The sequence below is a fragment of the Episyrphus balteatus genome, chromosome 2 (genome assembly GCF_945859705.1).
Source record: "Episyrphus balteatus chromosome 2, idEpiBalt1.1, whole genome shotgun sequence".
In the NCBI taxonomy this organism is placed as follows: Eukaryota; Metazoa; Arthropoda; class Insecta; order Diptera; family Syrphidae; genus Episyrphus; species Episyrphus balteatus.
This window is the reverse complement of record NC_079135.1, coordinates 54,358,528-54,378,387: the sequence shown is the minus strand read 5'-3', so window position 1 is coordinate 54,378,387 and position 19,860 is coordinate 54,358,528. Positions and strand designations below refer to the sequence as shown.

The following is a 19,860-nucleotide window of genomic DNA, read 5'->3' as shown; positions in this document are numbered from 1 at the left end:
AATTTAGCTCGATCTGCGTACCGCCTTAGTGAAAAATTGACTCATTTTTACATTAATCCTCAGAAGAAAACTTTCTTGACTTTCCAAGACATGAAATGTGAACTATGACTTTATGAAAAACTACAAAGTGCACCTAAGTAGTAAAAAATCAACTACTCATTTAAAGAAAAAAAATTTCTAATTTCACTTTTTGAGCATTCAATTGCGTTGCCGATAGTTAAATTAGGTGTTCTACATTTTTTCGCTCATTTAGATTTTCTGATCGAATTCAATTCGCTTTGTTTCTGCTCGTGAACTTGGTATCTTTTTCAATGAATCTCCAACTTTTGGACAAAACATTATCAAAACCTATATTTTTATTGTTTTGTAATGTTTATTTGTTGTTAATTTAATACAAAATACATAAAACACATGAGGCATGAAATAGAATGCCTCTGTGTTTGCAACCTCATTCACTTTACACTTTATCTAATTCATTTTTCTTTGAAAATTTGCAATAATATCGCCCATTATCTGCATTTCACTTACATATTTCATATGTCTCGCAAAATGTGACTTCTTATTTTTTCTTTTAAATTCTGCTTTTTTCCAATAAAGTTGCCAATAAAATTGCATCCATGTTCAAAGTAGCAGTAATTTAACTTTAGAAACAAAATAAAAATGGATGATCCTTCAGTTTTGACAGTTCGAAGCATTTTCGAAGTTTTCGAAATCGAAGATCAATTTCACGTAAAATTGAAAAGTGATGCCAGTTCACTTTCGGTCGAATTGCGGAAATATGGGCATTTATACCGAAAAAAGGGATGAGTATATAGCTCAAAAACTAGACGTGATAGGAATAAATCTGTAAACAGTTTTGAATTCAGCACATGAGAAAGTTCGAACGAAAAAGTGTTTTTTTTTTTTTTAAAGATTATTAAACACCTTGCTGTTTGTGTAAAATGCTTGGGATACAAGAACTTGGATAAATAGCTACTTTGAGTGTGAAAGGAGACAGTAGTACGAAGTTGTCGGGAGCAGTAAAATGCTACTATTCGACTTTCAGTACCGCAGCACAACGCTTTTCTCTCGATCAAAGATGAATAAAAAAAGAGACAAATTTGTAGTACATTTACCTTATCAAAAATGTTTGAAAATTTTTCAGCCCTCCCCAAATTTTTTTCTGGATACGCCACTGTCCTCTATATAATGGAGGCGGACTCTTTAGCAAAAACGGAAGTAATGAGACCCGAACGCCGAACCATTTTGCGGATTGGAGAAAGCGTTATTAAAAATAAAATAAAAAAAGACGAAGAGGCCAAGACTGAGCAAAACTACCAAAAATGAGACAAGCTAAAATGCATCTCGAGAACTAAAACCAATGGCGTTTCAATTTTCAAATCCTGTATCAGTCTAAGCAGGATAATTACTGGTCTCCTCACTGGCCACTTTAGGTTCAAAAGGCACCTAATTATTTAGGGCCCAATAAATAGTGCAAAAAGTAGTTTCTACAATTCATGCTTCTGAATGTGACTAATGTTTTGTCCCGATTCGGATACCATGAACCAAATAAAGCATCCGATCTTTATATTTTTATGATCGGAGATTTCTCCGAACAGATTCGACGATAGAGCTGCTTATCATTAAAACTTCAAAAATACAAAGGTACATACTTTCAGTAGTACCCAAAAAATAAATGGTCGTTTGTTTTAAAGTTTTTGCATCGAAAATTTGCATTCTTCAGCTATAACTACAACGGCCACTTTTTGCAAAAAGTGAACATTTTCAAACTCATTTTGTAACATTTTTTCCGACAACAAAATTAAAACTAATGATGTAGAATGCTTATTTTTTGGTCTAAAAAACAATTTATGTAGTTTTTTCCAAAAGCAAATAGCGCTAAAAAGAAATAAAAAAAATTACTTTTGTAAAGTATGTCACAGCTCAGGTATTAATGTTCGTTTCGCCTCAGCTGCGTTCTAAGCTAAATTTAAAAAAAGTCTTCTAAAAGAGTTATTTTTTAATGTACAAACATTTTAGTATGTACTTTTAATACAGTTTAAACAAACAACTCATACAAATTGCACGAAAGTGGCTAAGTATCAACTTTCTATTTTCCATGATATAAATGAAGTTAGAGCCCGGTGCAAGAAATTGTAAACAAATTAAATGGATGAGTACTGAATCACTATTGTTCAACGCCCCTTAGACTATATCACATTGTGGTAAACTTTGTTGGTCTGAAATAGAAATGCCTACAGACCTTATCCTAAAGAAATAATGACTAGATTACATTCATGAATAATAAAGACAAAGTTTAAAGATAAATTATTTTTATTTACATTACTTCGTTTTAAGCAAAAAATACTTTATTTTGGCTCTTAAAGATAACACAGGTTTAATAAACATTTTATAAAATTTAAATTTAAAGGACGGTTAGAATTCAGTCAATACACGTATGAAATTAAAAAAAAAAAACTGAAAATAAAATATATACAACCTAAACCTAACCAACATTCAGTAAAGACATTCGAAATGCTAATTCTACAAGATTTTGTGAGTAATTCGAACCAAAACAAACATAGATTTCTTTCAAAGGAAATGCAAACAATCGACCAATTATGAATAGAGACTCGCATTCTTCCGAATCATTATTTTTCAATTTAACTGAAACGCCATGTTCTCTCAACACAACATTTCTATTCCATGTTGCATTGTCTTTAAGTTTTCTCTTGCAATTCGAATTACCATTGATTATATTGTGAATATTGACAATATTATCTTTCAACACACTCAAATGCATTTCCGAGCACGTGGGTTTTAACGAACTCGTTACTATAGCATCCGAACAATTCCAATAAACGAAAAACTTAAAATCATTCGACCAACCTGCAGTCCAATTCATTGGCATAATATTTTTAACCTCATTCAACAAAGGTTCAATATACTCACAATCTTTATTGTATTCTTTGAAATCACTAAACCCATCAGAAACACTTTCTGATTCAAAATTACGCCGATACCCTTCCTCAGGCTGACCACCCATCAAAAGACTATGTGGTGGAGACTCTTGAACTATCACATTATTACCTTCGATACAATCCAATGAAATATCCTTTTGAATTGTAAATTTACGCATTGCTGAGGATTGAGTGATCTTCTTCATAGAAGGCCGCTTCGCCGAATCAATCCAAAATTGCGATATGCAATCTATGCCTGATGAGAGAAGATACTCAACCGTATTAGCTATTTCCTCCATATAAGGAATGCAAGATATTTTTAAATTTGTAACTTGCTGGTGAGGACTTATCAAAACCGCCACCAACATAAGATCGTTACGCAGGCATATTGCCAAATAATGCTTACTTTCTACATAACTTTGTATTTCCTCCCAAATATACATTTCCTTCATATTTTCGAATAAAGTGATACCTTTAACACGTAAATAGCATTCAATAGACGTTCGTAAGTCAACTTGCAAATTTGATGAAAGAAGAAATTTATTGTAATACAACGCTGTACCACAAACAATAAGATCAGAAGAAGTCTTGTGTGTTTCATTCCACTTTTTGTGGTCCATAGATTCAAATTCACTCAGAGCATCACATATTCGAAGCTGAGCTTCTTTAGGCAGTGATATACCCAAAGATGAACCAGCAAAAACACCAAAACTCAAAGTCGTAGCAGTGTTCTGTCTCTGTCTGATGATGTTGTTTTTAAAAACATCACAGACATGACACAAGAATTGCCTCGCTTCCAAACTCTGATAGTCTGAAATGTTAAACTTTAAACAGTTTATAAAATCATCAGAGTTTGATTTTGTTTGTTGTTTGTTCTGATAAGTTGATGCAAATGCGCAAACAACAAGCGTATCATTTAAGTGACCATAAGTTATATAGTACTTAGTATGATTAACTGTGATAGTACTTTGTATAGCCTTTGACCTAAGATCGTTAGTAATAAGAGAATCTAATGTTAGAAAGCTACCCTTAGCCGTATAGAGAAAGTTATTGGATAGAAAAGGATAGTAGAAGAGACATTCGTTATTTTCGGATTGAAAATATTCCCGACTGATTATTAATGTTAAGAATACTGGATCCTGGTTGTCGGATGAGTGTCTACTTTCAAATGTTTGCTTATAATTGAGTGCAAACTCGTCAAAGCTTTGTATGTCACCAATTTCGCAGTTTTCCTCCACGGGGTCTGTATTGACGGCTTGTGAACTCTTGAAAGTTAATTTGACCTTGGTAGCTCTGGTATATTGTAAAAGGAGTTTATCAATATTTTCTGTTCGCACTTCAATGTTATCCATGGACTTGAACCAATCGCCTTGTTGAATATAAGGATACTCGAGTTTAATAGAGTTATCAATAATATTGGCAACCATTAGGCATTCAAAATTATCACTGAATGGAACTACACCAAAACCTAGCATAGATTCGATAATCGAAGATCGTCGACCGAATCTGTAGCGATCCATTGAACTAACTATTAAATAGAGTTCTTTGTTGATATCAGCATTTTTAATTGTTGATAGTTTCAACGAGTTTAGAGGTATGTTTTTGTTATGATTGGATGAGTTGTTGGTTTGAGTGAGGCCGGTGGATAATGAAGACTTTTTGGATCGTTTGATAAAAAATAATTCACCATCTTGAGCAATGGCAAGTTTCCAATTTTTCTTGTTATTTGTGTTGTGGTTATAAGAGTCAGCTGAACATGAAGAATCCGAAAGTGATTTGTTTTCGACTTTTTTTATTTTTTGCATTTTTGTAATAAAGTTAAAATTATATAATAATTAAGATTTTTGGGGGAATTTAACAAAAATAAAAAGTTATTAAAAAAGAAAATATTTTTTTTTGTTTAATACCGAAATGTCAAAAATATGCAACGAACGCGTTCAATGGTACGAATTGAAGGCGTTCACATTGGTAGCGTCAAAACTTGCATAAGCCCCATTTGGTGACAACTTGCTAGTGGATTTACATTCGACGATTGGGCTTTTAATTAAAAGCAATCTGTCTATGTTTATTAAAGAAGTACAAGAAAAAACCATCCAATCAAATCAAGTCAATTCTGAGGAAAACAAAAGCGTACATGCATAATACACGCCACTTTTCCTCAGAATTGAAATGTCAAAAGTTTTTTTTCTGTTTTTTTTTTATTTTTTCTTCGACACTGACGTTTGGCTTAAAAGCCCAATTGTTTCAGTGACAGTTGTTCCTGTATGCCCTTCAAGCAAGAAAACGGAGTCCAGAAAAGATAGTCCGACCACCGACCGAGAAAAGCGGGGTTGCACTCACACACTTGCAACTTTTTGTGTATGAACACAAAGTCTAAGAGAATCGTGGTGAAAACTGAGAAAAGGAAAAAAAAGTAGACAGACATAGCCAACAAGAGCAAAAGCGTCATTTTGTTATTTTTTGTTGAAGTGTTTAGTCGCGTCGTGTCACGTGTCGTTGTTAATAAAATATAAGTGTAATTATAAACAATTATATTAAACTATTAACAATATGGAAACAAAAAAAGGTATGTTGTATATATCGCTCAAAGTGTTTGGATTAAAATGATGTGTTTCTGTTTGTGTTGTAGATGTAATCTCTAATTATGAAGAAAAAGGCAGAAGGTGAAACATGCGATTGGGCATCTAAAGAAACACCAACAACAGCAGCAACAACAAATAAAATAAAATGAAAAAATGTATTCTATTTTATATTGTATATATTGTGAAAATTTCGTTTGCCAAAATTAAATAAAAAAAAACAGTTTCAGTGAAAAAAAAAATCTAGTTCTTTTTTTGGTCGCAAATGCGAAACGTCATCCCTTTTTTATTCCTCTTTCTGGTAGGTTTTCGCTGCTCCGCCTCAGGTCCGCCTTCGGCTCCATTTTCTCGGAATGAAGATTTTCACCACACCAATACATATGCAATCGACTTCGCGGTGATTATAATTTCCATACTAATTTGAGCCGCCTTCGGACCAGTTTCTGATCCGAAGTCGGACTCAGCTCCGCCTCAGGCGGAGCGGATTCGGACCGAGGTCGGACCTGTTTGCTTGAAGGGTGCCCTTCAAGCAAGAAAACTGAGTTCAACAAAGAAACTCCGACCTCAGACCGCGAAAATCGGGCTTGCACTCACACACTTGCAACTTTTTGTGTATGAACACAAAGTCGAACGAGAATCGTGGTGAAAAATGAGAAAAGGAAAAGAAAGACAAGGCCAACAAGAGCCAAAGCGTCATTTTGTTATTTTTTGTTTGTCTCGTGTCGTTGTTTGTATAATGTTAGTTTATTAATTATAAACAATTTTATTAAATTATAAACAATATGGAAAACAAAAAAGGTATGTTTTATATATCGCTCAAAGTGTTTGGGTTAAAATGTTGTTTCTTCTTGTGTTGTAGATGTAATCTCTAATGATGAAGAAAAATCTAGAAGGTGAAACATGCGATTGGGTATCTAAAAAAACACCAACAACAGCAGCAGCATCAAATGAAATAAAATGAAAAAAAATGTATTGTATTTTATATTGTAATTATTGTGAAAATTTCGTTTGCCAAAATAAAATAAAAAATAAAACAGTTTCAGTGAAAAAAAAATAAATCTTGTTCTTTCTTTGGTCGCAAATGCGAAATGTCATCCCTTTCTTATTCCTCTTTCTGGTAGGTTTTCGCTGCTCCGGCTCAGGTCCGCCTTCGGCTCCGTTTTCTCGGAATGGAGATTTTCACCACACCAACACATATGCAATCGACTTCGCGGTGATTATAATTTCCATACTAATTTGAGCCGCCTTCGGACCAGTTTCTGATCCGAAGTCGGACTCAGCTCCGCCTCAGGCGGAGCGGATTCGGACCGAGGTCGGACCTGTTTGCTTGAAGGGTGCCCTTCAAGCAAAAAAAAGGAGCTCAGCAAAAACACTCCGACCTCAGAACGCGAAAAACGGGGTTGCACTCACACACTTGCAACTTTTTGTGTATGAACATAAAGTCGAAGGAGAATCGTGGTGAATAAGTGAGAAAAGGAAAACGAACGTAGGAAAGACAAGGTATAATGCGTCATTTTGTTATTAATTGTCGTTTGTTGCAGTATCTCGTCGGTGGTCGGGTCGTACGTCGTACCACGTTCTAAAGCTAAATACATTGTTTTATTAATATGGAAAATTTTATTTAAAAAAAGGTATGAATTGCTTAACGTGCTTCTGCGGTTTTATAATTAATAATTTATCATTTTGTTGTTTTTCAAGGAGTTCAATAATGAGACGCTAGCTGCGAGTTTTCACCCTAAAGCCTGGTACGCTGCTCGCGCTAAATTTTAGCCAAGATAAAATTCCCATACAAGTTATCGATAATTTGTATGGGATCCATTTTAGCTCAGATAAAATTTTTCGATAATTTGTATGGTAGCTAAAATTTAGCGCGAGCAGCGTACCAGGCTTAACCTAAACTTCCCACAACGCACAACAGCTACAATATTCTTCAATGATGCAAATTCTCCAGCCGCTGTATCAACGAATACAATAAAATAAAATTTTGTGTTAAAAAAAAAAAAAAAAACAATAAAAAAATTTAAGAAAAAGAAAATAATTCGTGTTCTGTTTTGTTTGCAAATGCTTCTAAATGTCAAGCGCCATTTTTTTTCCATTCCGTTTTCCGCTCCGCTTCGGGCTCCATTTTCTCGGAGTGGTGAATTTCCCCCTCACCAATACATATGCAATCGGCTTCGCGGTGATTATAATTTCCATACTAATTTGAGCTGCCCTAGGACCCGTTTCTGAGCCGAAGTCGGACTCAGCTCAGCCTGAGGCAGAGCGGATTCGGACCGAGGTCGGACTCAGAAACTGGTCCGAAGGCGGCGGTGCTGGTTGCGTCAGGCTGCCGAAGAAGATTTCCTAAGAAAAACACAAAATGATTAGCTTTCTGTTGAAATAGCTCTCCTTATCGGCAACTGGAGCTCGGATCTTAATGTGAGAGCCATCGATGCATCCAAGGATTCCGGGAATCCTTGTTTTTTCTTCCATTAACCTTGCGTTCTGTAATGCCTCATATGTATTTGGCCAACTAACATATTCATGGCCGATGGAAATCAGCCATTCAGACACTCTGTTAATCACACTCCATGCCGTAGATATTGACATACCAAACAAATTCGATATTTCCCTAAATGTATTGGTATTAGCCATGTACCATAAAAAGATGTAAATTTCTTTTTCGGCTGAAGTTTTTGGCAGTCCTCTCCGGATTGTTGTATTAAACCTTTCAGACAGTACATAGCGGTCTAGAAAATTGTACATACATATTAAATCAAACTTCTACAGGATCTTTTATATCTATAATTGAATACCTATAAGTACTTGGGCTGTTGTTCGCTGGAGTCGGAAGTGCCTTTTGAAATCACAATCACTGTAGCCAGCAATTGTGTCTTCAAAATCTATGATGGTTGTATGCTTGAAATCTCTGCTCTCTTCAAATATTGAAAATTCTGATGAACTTTGATAGGATTCCTCATCGCTTTCAAAAAAAAACTAAAATATAAAATAATAAAAGACAATTGGCTAATGTATTTGTTAAATAAACTCACATCTGCAATCATCTCCATGTTTTTTTGTTTTGTTTTTTTTTTTTATTTTTTTTTTGACAGTAACTGCATATCAACTACCACAACAGAGAAAACAAATTTTGTAATGATCCAGATTGTTTTATTATTGTTCGCTGATCTATACAGATCATTGGTCAAAATAAAAAACGGCTATTATTTAAAAAATCACTGCGCGAGCACACTCACCCATATTTTATCGATGAATTCTTTTTTTGGCTTAAAATGATCCCATATTATATATAGTAATTTAATATTAAACAAGGCGAGACACGACACGCCACAAACACTGCAAGAATAAAAATAAAATGAAGTTGACGCTTTGTTTTTCTGTTCCCTTTGTCTTTCCTTCGTCAATTTTCCTTTTCGCACTTTTTCACCACGATTCTCGACTTTTGTGTTCATACACAAAAAGTTGCAAGTGTGTGAGTGCAAGCCCGATTTTCGCGGTCTGAGGTCGGAGTTTCTTTGTTGTACTCAGTTTTCTTGCTTGAAGGGAAATAGCCAGAAAAAAGAAAGAAAATAAGAAAAAGGAAAATGAAAATTTATTACATTTACATTTACACTTTTGCACTTTTACAACGATACAAGAACAAGAATATTTAATAAATGCGCTCTTATTGGGGCACCCAACCAGCGTTGCCAACCCATTCACTCAAAATTATCCCTCACTTGAAAAAAAATTATGCCTTTTCAAATAAATTATGCCTCAATTTATATTTCTTAGAAATTTTCTTACAATTTAGAAATTAGCGACCAGTTTTTTTTTCACCAATAAGAAATAATAGCATATTTGCAAGCGTTTTAGACCTTTTTATAGCAACAAAATAGCTTTTTGCGTATTCTTTTCTAGTAAAATTGATAAGTATGCACAAAATTCTTCGAAAAATTAAACACTACCCAGAGTTAAATGGTAAAAACGAATTCTGTAAATAAAATTTCGAACAACTTATAGTTAAAATATATGTAATACATATATTAATTTTAAGTTTTTTTTTATCAAAATATTCAAAAAATTATAAGAAATTTATAAAACATAAATCAAGAGTGGAATGAAAAAATTATGCCTTTTTGTCAAAAAATAAGCCTCAATGCCTAAGCTAATAAAATTATGCCTAAAAGGCATAATTATGCCTCAGTTGGCATCGCTCGCTGCACCCAACGTAAAAAAAAGTCGCTGCGAGTAAATCTGAAAAAAAAACATCCCAATTACATTTAATTTCCCATTTCTTCACTGGATGGTTTTTGATATCGCCTGGAAAGTTAAATGTTTCTTCATCATTTTTATGTTTTATGTGATGTTTGGTTTGTTAATCTTAAAAGAAACATCCTGATACAGTAAAGAAATGAGCAAATAAATAGTAAACGTTTATATTGAAAACTCACCGGATAATTTTGTTAATTTTTTGCGACTTTTTTTGTTCAATCAACAAATAATTGTAACATGGAAACAATTTTAGAACAACAACGTCGTTATCATGAAGAACGTGAGCGGCTCATTAAATTAATGGTAGATGAATATGCAAACAGGAAACCTGGAGTAAGTTCATGCACTTAAAAAAAAAAACTAAAACAACTTAAACTATTTACTTTATCAACAGGAAAAAGAAAAGATCTACTCCGAACATCGTTTAAAGTATTTATTGGATGTGAGTTAAATAAAATAACCTCGGAAAGCATAATCCAAACTAATAATGTATACTTACAGCTTCATCACAACGCAACACACAAGTTGAAAGAACTCTACGAAGACAAGGACAATGAGCGCAAAGCCGAAGTACAAGCTTTGTCTGGTCCAAACGAATTCAATGAATTCTATGCGCGATTAAAACAAATTAAAGAATTCTACAAAAAGCACCCCAACGAAATCAGTGTTCCACTATCAATCGAGTTCGATGAACTCACAAAGTCATACAGCAACAATGATGAAATGAGTGGTCTAGTCGAGTTCACTGACGAGGAAGGCGGCGGTCGTTACCTCGATTTGAACGAATGCTACGAAACCTATTTGAATATCCGTGGAATCGAGAAAGTTGATTACATCACCTATCTCATGACTTTTGATCATGTCTTTGACATTCCCAAAGAACGCAAAAACATGGATTATAAAAAGTATTTGGAAGCTTTGAATGATTATTTATATGGCTACATAGTTCGAATCAAGCCATTGCTAGATATTGATGCAGAATTAGCGAAACTTGATGCTGAGTTTCAGAAGCAATGGGCCAATGGTACGTTTCCAGGTTGGCCCAAAGAAACTGAGTCTGTGTTGGCAAACACTGGTGCTCATTTGGACCTTTCTGCATTTTCTAGTTGGGAGGAGTTGGCTTCGTTGGGTCTTGATCGTCTCAAGTCAGCTTTGATGGCTCTTGACCTGAAGTGCGGAGGCACTTTGGAGGAACGGGCACAACGATTATTTTCGACCAAAGGTAAAACCCATCTTGATGCGTCACTTATAGCCAAGAAGACTAGTGGAAAGTTTAGCGCTCGAGAGCAAGCACGTCAAAAGGAGATTGCTTTGCTTGAGGCGATGTTGTATCGTTGCGTTGAGTTTGTGTCTGAGCAGAGGAGTGCCACCAAGGAGAATGTGCAGAGAAAACAAGCGCGTACTGGTGGTGAGAGAGATGATAGTGATGCTGAAGCTAGCGAAAGCGAGAACGATGAAGAAGACGCTGATGACGTTCCATATAACCCGAAGAATTTGCCATTAGGATGGGATGGCAAACCGATCCCTTATTGGCTTTATAAACTGCATGGTCTGAATATAAATTACAATTGCGAGATTTGTGGCAATTTTACATACAAAGGGCCGAAAGCTTTCCAGCGACATTTTGCTGAATGGAGACATGCTCATGGAATGCGATGTTTGGGAATACCAAATACTGCTCATTTTGCGAATGTTACACAAATCGAGGATGCTATTACATGTGAGTTTTCATTTTTTTAGGAGATAAATATGTTTATTTTATTTTGATTTTATTAATTATATCTCTTTTTATAGTGTGGGAGAAACTTAAGTCGCAAAAACAAAGCGAAAGATGGATTGCGGATCAAGAGGAAGAATTTGAAGATTCGTTGGGAAATGTGGTTAACAGGAAGACGTATGAGGACTTGAAACGACAAGGATTGCTATAAAATGTAATTGATCTTATAATAAAATTGTACAATCGATTTAATGAATGTTTGGTATACAAATTTGTAGTATGTGTTACAGTACAGTAATTTTGGTTTATTTTTTTTTTTCTTTATGTTTAATGATTCAAAGATAATTTTTACTTAAATGCAGTTACGTCCAAATATTTCAAAGAATATTCAAATAATATTTTGAGTATCAATTTGATGCTTACAGGGCTATATCTAGGCTAATTTCTCAAAATTTCTCACCAAATAACTAAATCAAGTCTGACCATGACAGTATCATTCAACAAACAACTTTTGTTTGGTGTGAAAAAACGAGTCATTAATAATTTTGATTATTAAATATTGCAACACATTTAGTTTTAAAAACTTTGGTGTCACATTTAGTTCAAATTTAGAATTTACTGAACCCATCAATGTTATTCGGCATTATCACGAATTCCATTTTTATTGGAATTTTGCTACTATTCCCGAAAAAACAATCAAGGACTCCGTTCGTTATGGAAAATCCCATACAAATTGTCACTACGATCGGATTTTGTGAATATAGAATAGAATATTTCCGATACGAATGGAATTCATGATAGGGCCGATTGTAGATAAAGCGAGCTAAATGCTTGGGTTTATTTATAATTTATTTCATTAAATTATAAAGTATTTACATAGTTTAGGGCTATTTATGGAACAACAAATCGGGCAAATGGATTGCATAGCTTTACATACACATATACATACAGTCGTCGGCATAATTATTTTGACTGATTTTCAATTCTTGATCTGATAAGAATAATTTCTAACGGTTAAACTTTACATAGGTAAAGTTGATGGTTATATTTATTAAGTATGTTATGGTGAATCTCATGGTGGTCAAAGTAAGCCATATGAGTGAAATTTGGCGTTCAGGCAGCTTTTTTTGTATTAGAAGTGCTATTTTTTGAGTTGCAAAAGTATTTTGACCAGAATTCTTTTTCAATTTTGGTAAGGTAAAGTAATACACTTTGCTTATTTTAAGCATGTATCCAACTGTTGAACATGTTAAGGCTCATACTCATAAAAAAAAATTGAAAACATTTCGCAAATAAATATTGAAATTAGGGCATTTATTATTACAAGTTAAAATTCCCGTTACCTGTTAAACAAATCAATGGAGAACCTGATTTGTTTGCGTCAAATTATGTCTTAGCTAATAAAGAAACACAAGAGTACGAGGACTGAGTAGAATCAGCCATGAATCTGTACAAAACAAAAAATTACACAAAAAAAAGATGGAGCTGGAAATGAAATCCCTAGGGAAGAATTCCTCATCAGAAAGCAAAGATTCCCAGAAGACTTAGGAAACACAATTTTGGTACTTATCCAAGGACTAGTTAACCTCTTGAAAACTATGAAATTCGCAAAAAAGAAGCATGATCTATTTGCGTCTTGAGATTCAAAAAAATGACAAAAAAATGAATCTGAAAATCAGAAATCTGGAATCTGGATTTTTATCAAGATTCACGCATACAAACACACGCAATTTCACACACACTCCTCTGTTTGACATTTGTCTGAACATTTCTTGTTGTTTTATTTTTTTTATACGCACAGATTTTGTACACAATTACAAAACCAGATTTCATATTCTATTTGCAGTGGAAAATCTGAGATTTTTATACAAAAATCTCAAAAGTCAATAGAAAACGACATTACTTTGACCACCATGAGATTCACCATAATATACTTAATAAATAACCATCAACTTTACCTATGTAAAGTTTAACCGTTTTGATTTGATTTTATTTATTGAGCACGTTAAAAACCTAACGTTACAGGTAATTATAAATACACTCCTGCTCAAAATTAACGCACACTTTTTTCTTCTTTAGTCATACCCCTACATCTTATTTAAAATGGCTTTTAAATTATTTGTTGTATTTTTTTGTGTTTGGTTATTATTAAGCAAGTCAGAAAAATGCTAAACTGCAACAGTATTATCAACCAAAAAAAAGATGAACCAAATTTAGCAATTTAAGGTCTGAAAACTGATATTAAAATAATTTTTGTTTTTTAAGAAAAAAAATTTTAAAAAATGGAAGCACGTGACAGTTCTTTCCAATAATTTTATTCAATACTTGGCATTGTCTCCTCTAGCGCTTATGACAACTTGGAGTCATCTATTCATTCCACGAATTAACATTTGAAGGTTTTATTGTAACTTTTCTTTCACTCCAATTTTCTGTGGATCAAGAATGCTTGGAGGTGGATTTCGGCCTCAAATGCACTTTTTTCAACATTTCCTAGACATGTTCTATTGAATTCAAATCCGAATATCTGTGTGGTCAATTCAAGGGTGGCATATTTTAATCTTCAAGATATTTTCAAACCACTCTAGCATGCATTATCGTGCATCAGACTGAACTGTGGACCAAATCTAGGGGTGATTGGAACCGCATGGTGTTCGAGGATATCAGTCAAGTATTTTTGGGTATTTAAAGTAGGTCTAGGAGAGCTCACTAACTCCGTAGGTGTTGTAAAGCAGAGTTTACTTCATGAAAATTTATGACTCATCTCTAAAAGGTTAGCGGGTTGACAGATAGACTTCAGCATATCTCTCCAAATCTTCCCCACAAACATTTTACTCCATACCTTCAATTTAAGATCACTCCTGTCTTATTTGAGAAAATAACCACGATACTGTGAGACAAAGTAATAGTAGGAATTTTCTGTAAAATAAATATGATGTGCGTTAAATTTGAGCAGGAGTGTATGTATAAATAACTAATATAAAAAATAAATGTATATATAAAAAAAAGATAATATGTAGAATTAAATTTCTAATTTGCAAAATTAACGAAAAATCTAATTTTAAACTGTTTTGATTTAATATTTACGTTAACAGAGTCAATTAAGATATAGTATTTATTGCTTAACTGATTAATCGGACTGTTAGAACCATAGTTCGATCTGCTAAAACTGGGACATATTGGCAACCTAGTTCTTAACCCGACACGGGCCGCGTTAAAGTTCAAACCACCCAAAACTAAGAAGGAGGAAATAGATCCATTCATTAATCCAACGCTGAAGCAAAGCTTTTAAAACTCTCTATGAGCAGAAAGGGATGGGATATTCAAGAGAATTGGGTTCTGAGGGTAGGATGGCCATTCAATTTAATTTGACCTAGGAAGAAATCGAAGGTAAAACTTTATGAATTTCTTTTTTTATCACTTTCAATTCTATTTGATTATTGAATCGTAGAATCGTAGTGATCAGTAAATGACAACTTTGAATCTAGGATTATACCAAGATCGGAAAAGTTGGATTGGACGAGTAAACTAGAGGAGTTTAACATATAATCAAAAACAATGAGATCATGCTTTCGTGTGAAACGCATTGTCTTGCATTTGTCAACATTTAAAAATAAACGCTTGTTATTGCACCATTCCCAAAAACAAAGTAGGTCATTTTGAAGAAGATTACAATCATTCAATGAATTTATTTTCCGAAATATTTTAACATCGTCAGCGTACATTAATAGCTGCGTTCCTTTGGAAATATTTATCTACTTTTTAGTACTTAAAGCTGCTTTGAACTCCTTTTTCAGTATAGCAAAAGTAGTTCAAAGTAGTTTTAAGTACTAAAAAGTAGATAAATATTTCCAAAGGAACGCAGCTAATAAAGAAGAGTTTTTTTTAAAAAAGATGGAAGGTCATTTATGAATAAGATAAATAATAGTGGTCCCAAATGACTGCCTTGAGGTACACCGGAGTTAACTACAAACTTATTTCAGAGATAGAAATTATTCTTATCAGATCGAGAATTGAAAATCAGTCAAAATAATTATGCCGACGACTGTACACTCGTTGGTGAAATTTTGATGAACTCCTGAGTTTCGACTTTAGTATCGCGACATGACTGACAAGACAGTTCTTTCTGCTGAAATTTTATGATATTGATGAGCCCAATATTCTATTAAAAAAATTACAATCAAAAGACTAAAAATTGTGTTTTCTATTTATAGTGGAGTAACTAAAGCTCAAAAATTGGCAATATTAGGGAACCCGGCCGAACAGCTTAGATTTTGATGATCTTTTTTTTCAAACGTCGGTAATTAAAAATACTTTAAAGTCTATAGATTAAAAATTGCCGGTGTTGCCGTTTTGATTTTTTAAATTTAATTGAAGTTTTTTTGTGAACAAAAACAAATTTTTTTCAAAAATATTTCTTAAATTTCATAAATTAATTGATGCCAAAAGATTGTCTAGGAAATTCAAGGAAAAAAAATATATCGGAGTGAGAGACAATCTTCCATAGTTCAAGCGATAGATGCAATTTTCTTATTAATTGACTTCAAACACAAAAAAAAATATTTGAACACAAGACCTACAATATACATTTTTAAAAGCTAGAAGCTTAGTCATATATGTAAAATTAAAATTAAGTTAATTGAATGAACGGCTTTTGAAAGAATGGTAATTGAACTCAGATTTTTGAAAAAAAAAAAATTATTGAAAAAATTTTAACATGTCGTTTTTAAACTTGGTCGTAATATAAAATGCATTTATTTTCAAATTTTTTTGGCCGCATTTATTATGATTTCAAATTATAAAAGGAAATGTCAATATGTATTATTACGGTTTATGAAAAAAATTAAAAAGTATTTCATTTTCGAAGAACTTTTTTTAATAAAAGTTTTGAAAAAAAATGGAACTTATTTTTTTTTTAAAGTTCAACATCTAAACATAAAATTATTTTTTATTCATTTAATAACCCTTACTGTTGAAAGTTAAATAGCAAAAAATTAAAGTTCCTATTTACCACAGTCTTTGAGAAAGTTAATTATTTCAATGCAAAAATTCAGTTTTAATAAAAAAAAACCATTGAAATTGAAGTAATTTTTCATTTTTTTTTTTTCAAAAGTGTGATGTATTTTACCTTTTTTGCTTCGAAATTCAACTGATAATATTTATGGCCAAACATTTTTTTTAAATAAATTCATATTTTATTAGAAAAAGTTTGGAAAAAAGTCATTTTAAATTTTTCTAATAATATTTTTTTTTTTAATTCTGAGTTTGAGGACCATTTTTTCAAAAAGTCTTGATTAAATTTAGTGGATTTAAATTTAAGAGATAAGAATGAGCTTCTGGCTTTTTAAAAATGTATTTTAAAATATTGTAGGTGTTGCCGTTGTTTTCAAAATATTTTTTTTGTGTTTGAGGTCAGAATGTTAGAAAATTGCATTTATCGCTTAAACGATTTAAGATTGTCCCTTACAGCCTTTTATATATTTTCCTTAAATTACCTAGAGAATCTTTTGCTATAGTTTGTTTTATGAAATTTAAGCAAAAAAATGGTTTTGTTAAAAAAATTTAATTTTAATTTAAACAACAATACGGCAACACCGGCAATTTTTAATCTATAGACTTTAAGGTATTTTTAGCAGATTGCATATCAGCTCTGTAATAGGTGTCTTAACAGGACACTGTCTCATAGGTAGACACGCCATAAGACTTGGCGTAATCTCTAACGACTTCTGTAGAAGTTGCCTTGATGAGGAAGAAGAAGAAACAATCCAACATCTTCTCTGCTCATGTCCTGCCCTTTCCAGTAGACGTAAAAAATACCTGGAAAAATATTTCTTAGAAGATACCAGTGAGCTAATCAATACTGACATCTTCAACCTTCACCGCTTTATTAAAAGCTCCAACTGGTTTAATTAGTGAGGAATTTCCTCACAAAATCATGGTATCACAACGGACCAATAAATGGTCTAAGTGTGTCAGTTGTTTTCCTGACAGCCATTTCTACCTAACCTAAGGTATTTTTAATTACCTACGTTTGAAAAAAAAATCGTCAAAATCAGAGCTGTTCGGCCGGGTTCCCTAATAATTTGCTTTAGTTACTCTACTATTAATTCAAATCTTGCATTTATTTTGGGACACACACACACACAGTTAAAAATAGAAATCGAATCTAATATCGTTTTCATTTGCGAAATTGATGATGTCGTTTTCTTTCACTCTATTAAGGAGTACTCTAAATTTTTACTCCTTTTTCTGGAATGAAAGAACATAATGAGAGTACCTAATTTTTTTTTATGTAATTGTGTGTGTGACAAGGCAAAAATGGATAATTTCCTTGAAAAAAATAGTGATAACAGGCCTAGGGAAAACATTTTATGAATTGAAAAGAAAAATTAATATTAATAACATATGAAACATAATACACGAAGACGGAAGGCGCAGAAATCATCTTCCAATTTCCTTTTGATTTTCGTTTCGGTGCGTAACGCGCTTCTACACGTATTATTTTTTTGAAGACGCAAATTTGACAGTTATTTTCTTTGGTTTTATTTTGTTCCTGTTTTCGTATGACGATTGACTTCTACAGGAAGACGTAGACGCACGAGATGCACATAAGAACAAGAGAGACAGAAAGATCGATTTCTCATTTGCTCTTATCTGTATCTTGTGCGTCTACGTCTTCGTGTAGAAGCAGACTATGTATTTTAATTCCAAAAAAAAAAAAAAAAAACACCAACATATAGTGATCGTGGGTGCCGTGGTTGATTTAAAAAATGTATTTATTTGCTTTTCTTAAAATGATATTTTATTATTTCAATTTGTAATAAATATTGTAACTTCAACTTCTGACGATCAAAACACAACTGGTGTCAATAGGTATCTTAAAAGAGAAGCAAGCAGCAAGTTGTGGGCGAGAATGCATTGCAGCTAAAAGTGCTGCATTGCATTCTGCGAATTTAAAGATAGATAAGATTCTTATTAAAAGCATTCTTATGAGAAGCATAAGAATTAAGAATGTGCTGACTCTATTTAAAGGGTCCGGATGTGACTCCTCCCCCCATAGATTCAACGGTCTCCGTTGAACAAGGATTAATTTTTAATTCAATAGTATTGCTTGCTTTTCCTTTAGATTTACATTTAAAATATAATAAAATTGTAATTATAATTAACATAATTAATACAAAAGTTAAACTTGAAGTTACCTTGTGGTTATTTTCAACATATTTTATATATTTTCTATTTTCAATATTCCTTAAATTTAAATCAGATAATGTAAAGTTACTAAATATTTTACTTGTATTGGTTATAAAATGCGGTATTACAAAAGTTTCATAATAAGTTTTCTGTTTTACACTTATTTCGAATTCTTTTAATTTTACTGTACAGTTTTCAATACTAATAATATTGTGATTTTTAATGACAATTTTTTGATCAATGCAGTCTTGATCAATTTCAATGACTTCCAGATTTTTAGTTACAATGGTGTGTTCGTTAATTTTTGTTATTGAAGTTTCTTTGTTACTTTTATAGTTACAAACATTATTTTCATTTAAAAGATTTCTTATACATTTGTTCGGAAATGGAATTAAATTATTTTTTAAAAGATTTTCTGTATTTGAGAGGTAAATTTTCATCTCATTTATGATTACAAATGTTATATCAAATTCAATTTCCATTGAATCTAGGTTTGGAATAGGTATAATGGCTGAATTATAAAATTTTTCTTTGCAAAATATCGGAATTGATACAACGAATATTATAAGATTATTTTTTAATAGCACAGCAGTTTTTATAAGTGGTAACATTTCAATAGTTATGTTATAATCTCTCATTTCATCAATATTAAACATATCGTGTTCTAGTAAATTTATTTTTGATAACAAAATATTGTCTTTAATTTTAGAGATTTCATTTTTTAAATTACATGAGTACATGTAAAGCTGTAGGATCAAAGAGTTTTTGTCCGTCTTAAAAAGAATGTCTTCTGTCAAAGTCGAAATGTTTTTATAAAATTGATTCATTTTCACATCGTTTTCTATGATGTGCTTTCTGATGGTTTCAAAATTCTGAATCATATTATTATTTATTTCAACTTGTTTGTTCGTTTCGTCAGTTAATTGTTTCATATTCTTTTCTACATTTTCCATAAACGAATATATTTGCTTAGAGTCTTCACTGTCCATAGTTCCTGCTAACAATTTCATACCGTTACCCCAAATATTTATTAAACCTCGCTTTTGGCGTGTAGTTTTCATGTAGTTTCTAAAGCAATACAGTTCTTGTTTTATTGAAATTATTTCTTTTTCAATAATTGTCATTCCGATTTCCATTACTGAATTACTTGTTTAAAGCTTGTTTCAATTGCTTCTGTCGCCTC

At 32.4% G+C, this 19,860-nt stretch overlaps 2 protein-coding genes across 2 annotated transcripts; one reads left to right on the top strand and one right to left on the bottom strand.

The window, feature by feature from the left end:
* Nucleotides 1–2,460: 2,460 nt before the first annotated feature.
* LOC129910977 (protein inturned) lies at nt 2,461–4,845 on the bottom strand. Its single transcript, XM_055988592.1, has one exon. It carries the CDS (start codon nt 4,742–4,744, stop codon nt 2,486–2,488), a length of 2,259 nt encoding a protein of 752 aa, XP_055844567.1. The 5' UTR covers nt 4,745–4,845; the 3' UTR covers nt 2,461–2,485.
* Nucleotides 4,846–9,843: 4,998 nt separating this feature from the next.
* LOC129910981 (splicing factor 3A subunit 3) lies at nt 9,844–11,745 on the top strand. Its single transcript, XM_055988600.1, has 4 exons — nt 9,844–10,105; nt 10,167–10,214; nt 10,274–11,492; nt 11,567–11,745. The coding sequence occupies exons 1-4, from the start codon at nt 10,010–10,012 to the stop codon at nt 11,698–11,700; spliced, it is 1,497 nt and encodes a 498-aa protein (XP_055844575.1). The 5' UTR covers nt 9,844–10,009; the 3' UTR covers nt 11,701–11,745.
* The last annotated feature ends 8,115 nt before the right edge of the window (nt 11,746–19,860 follow it).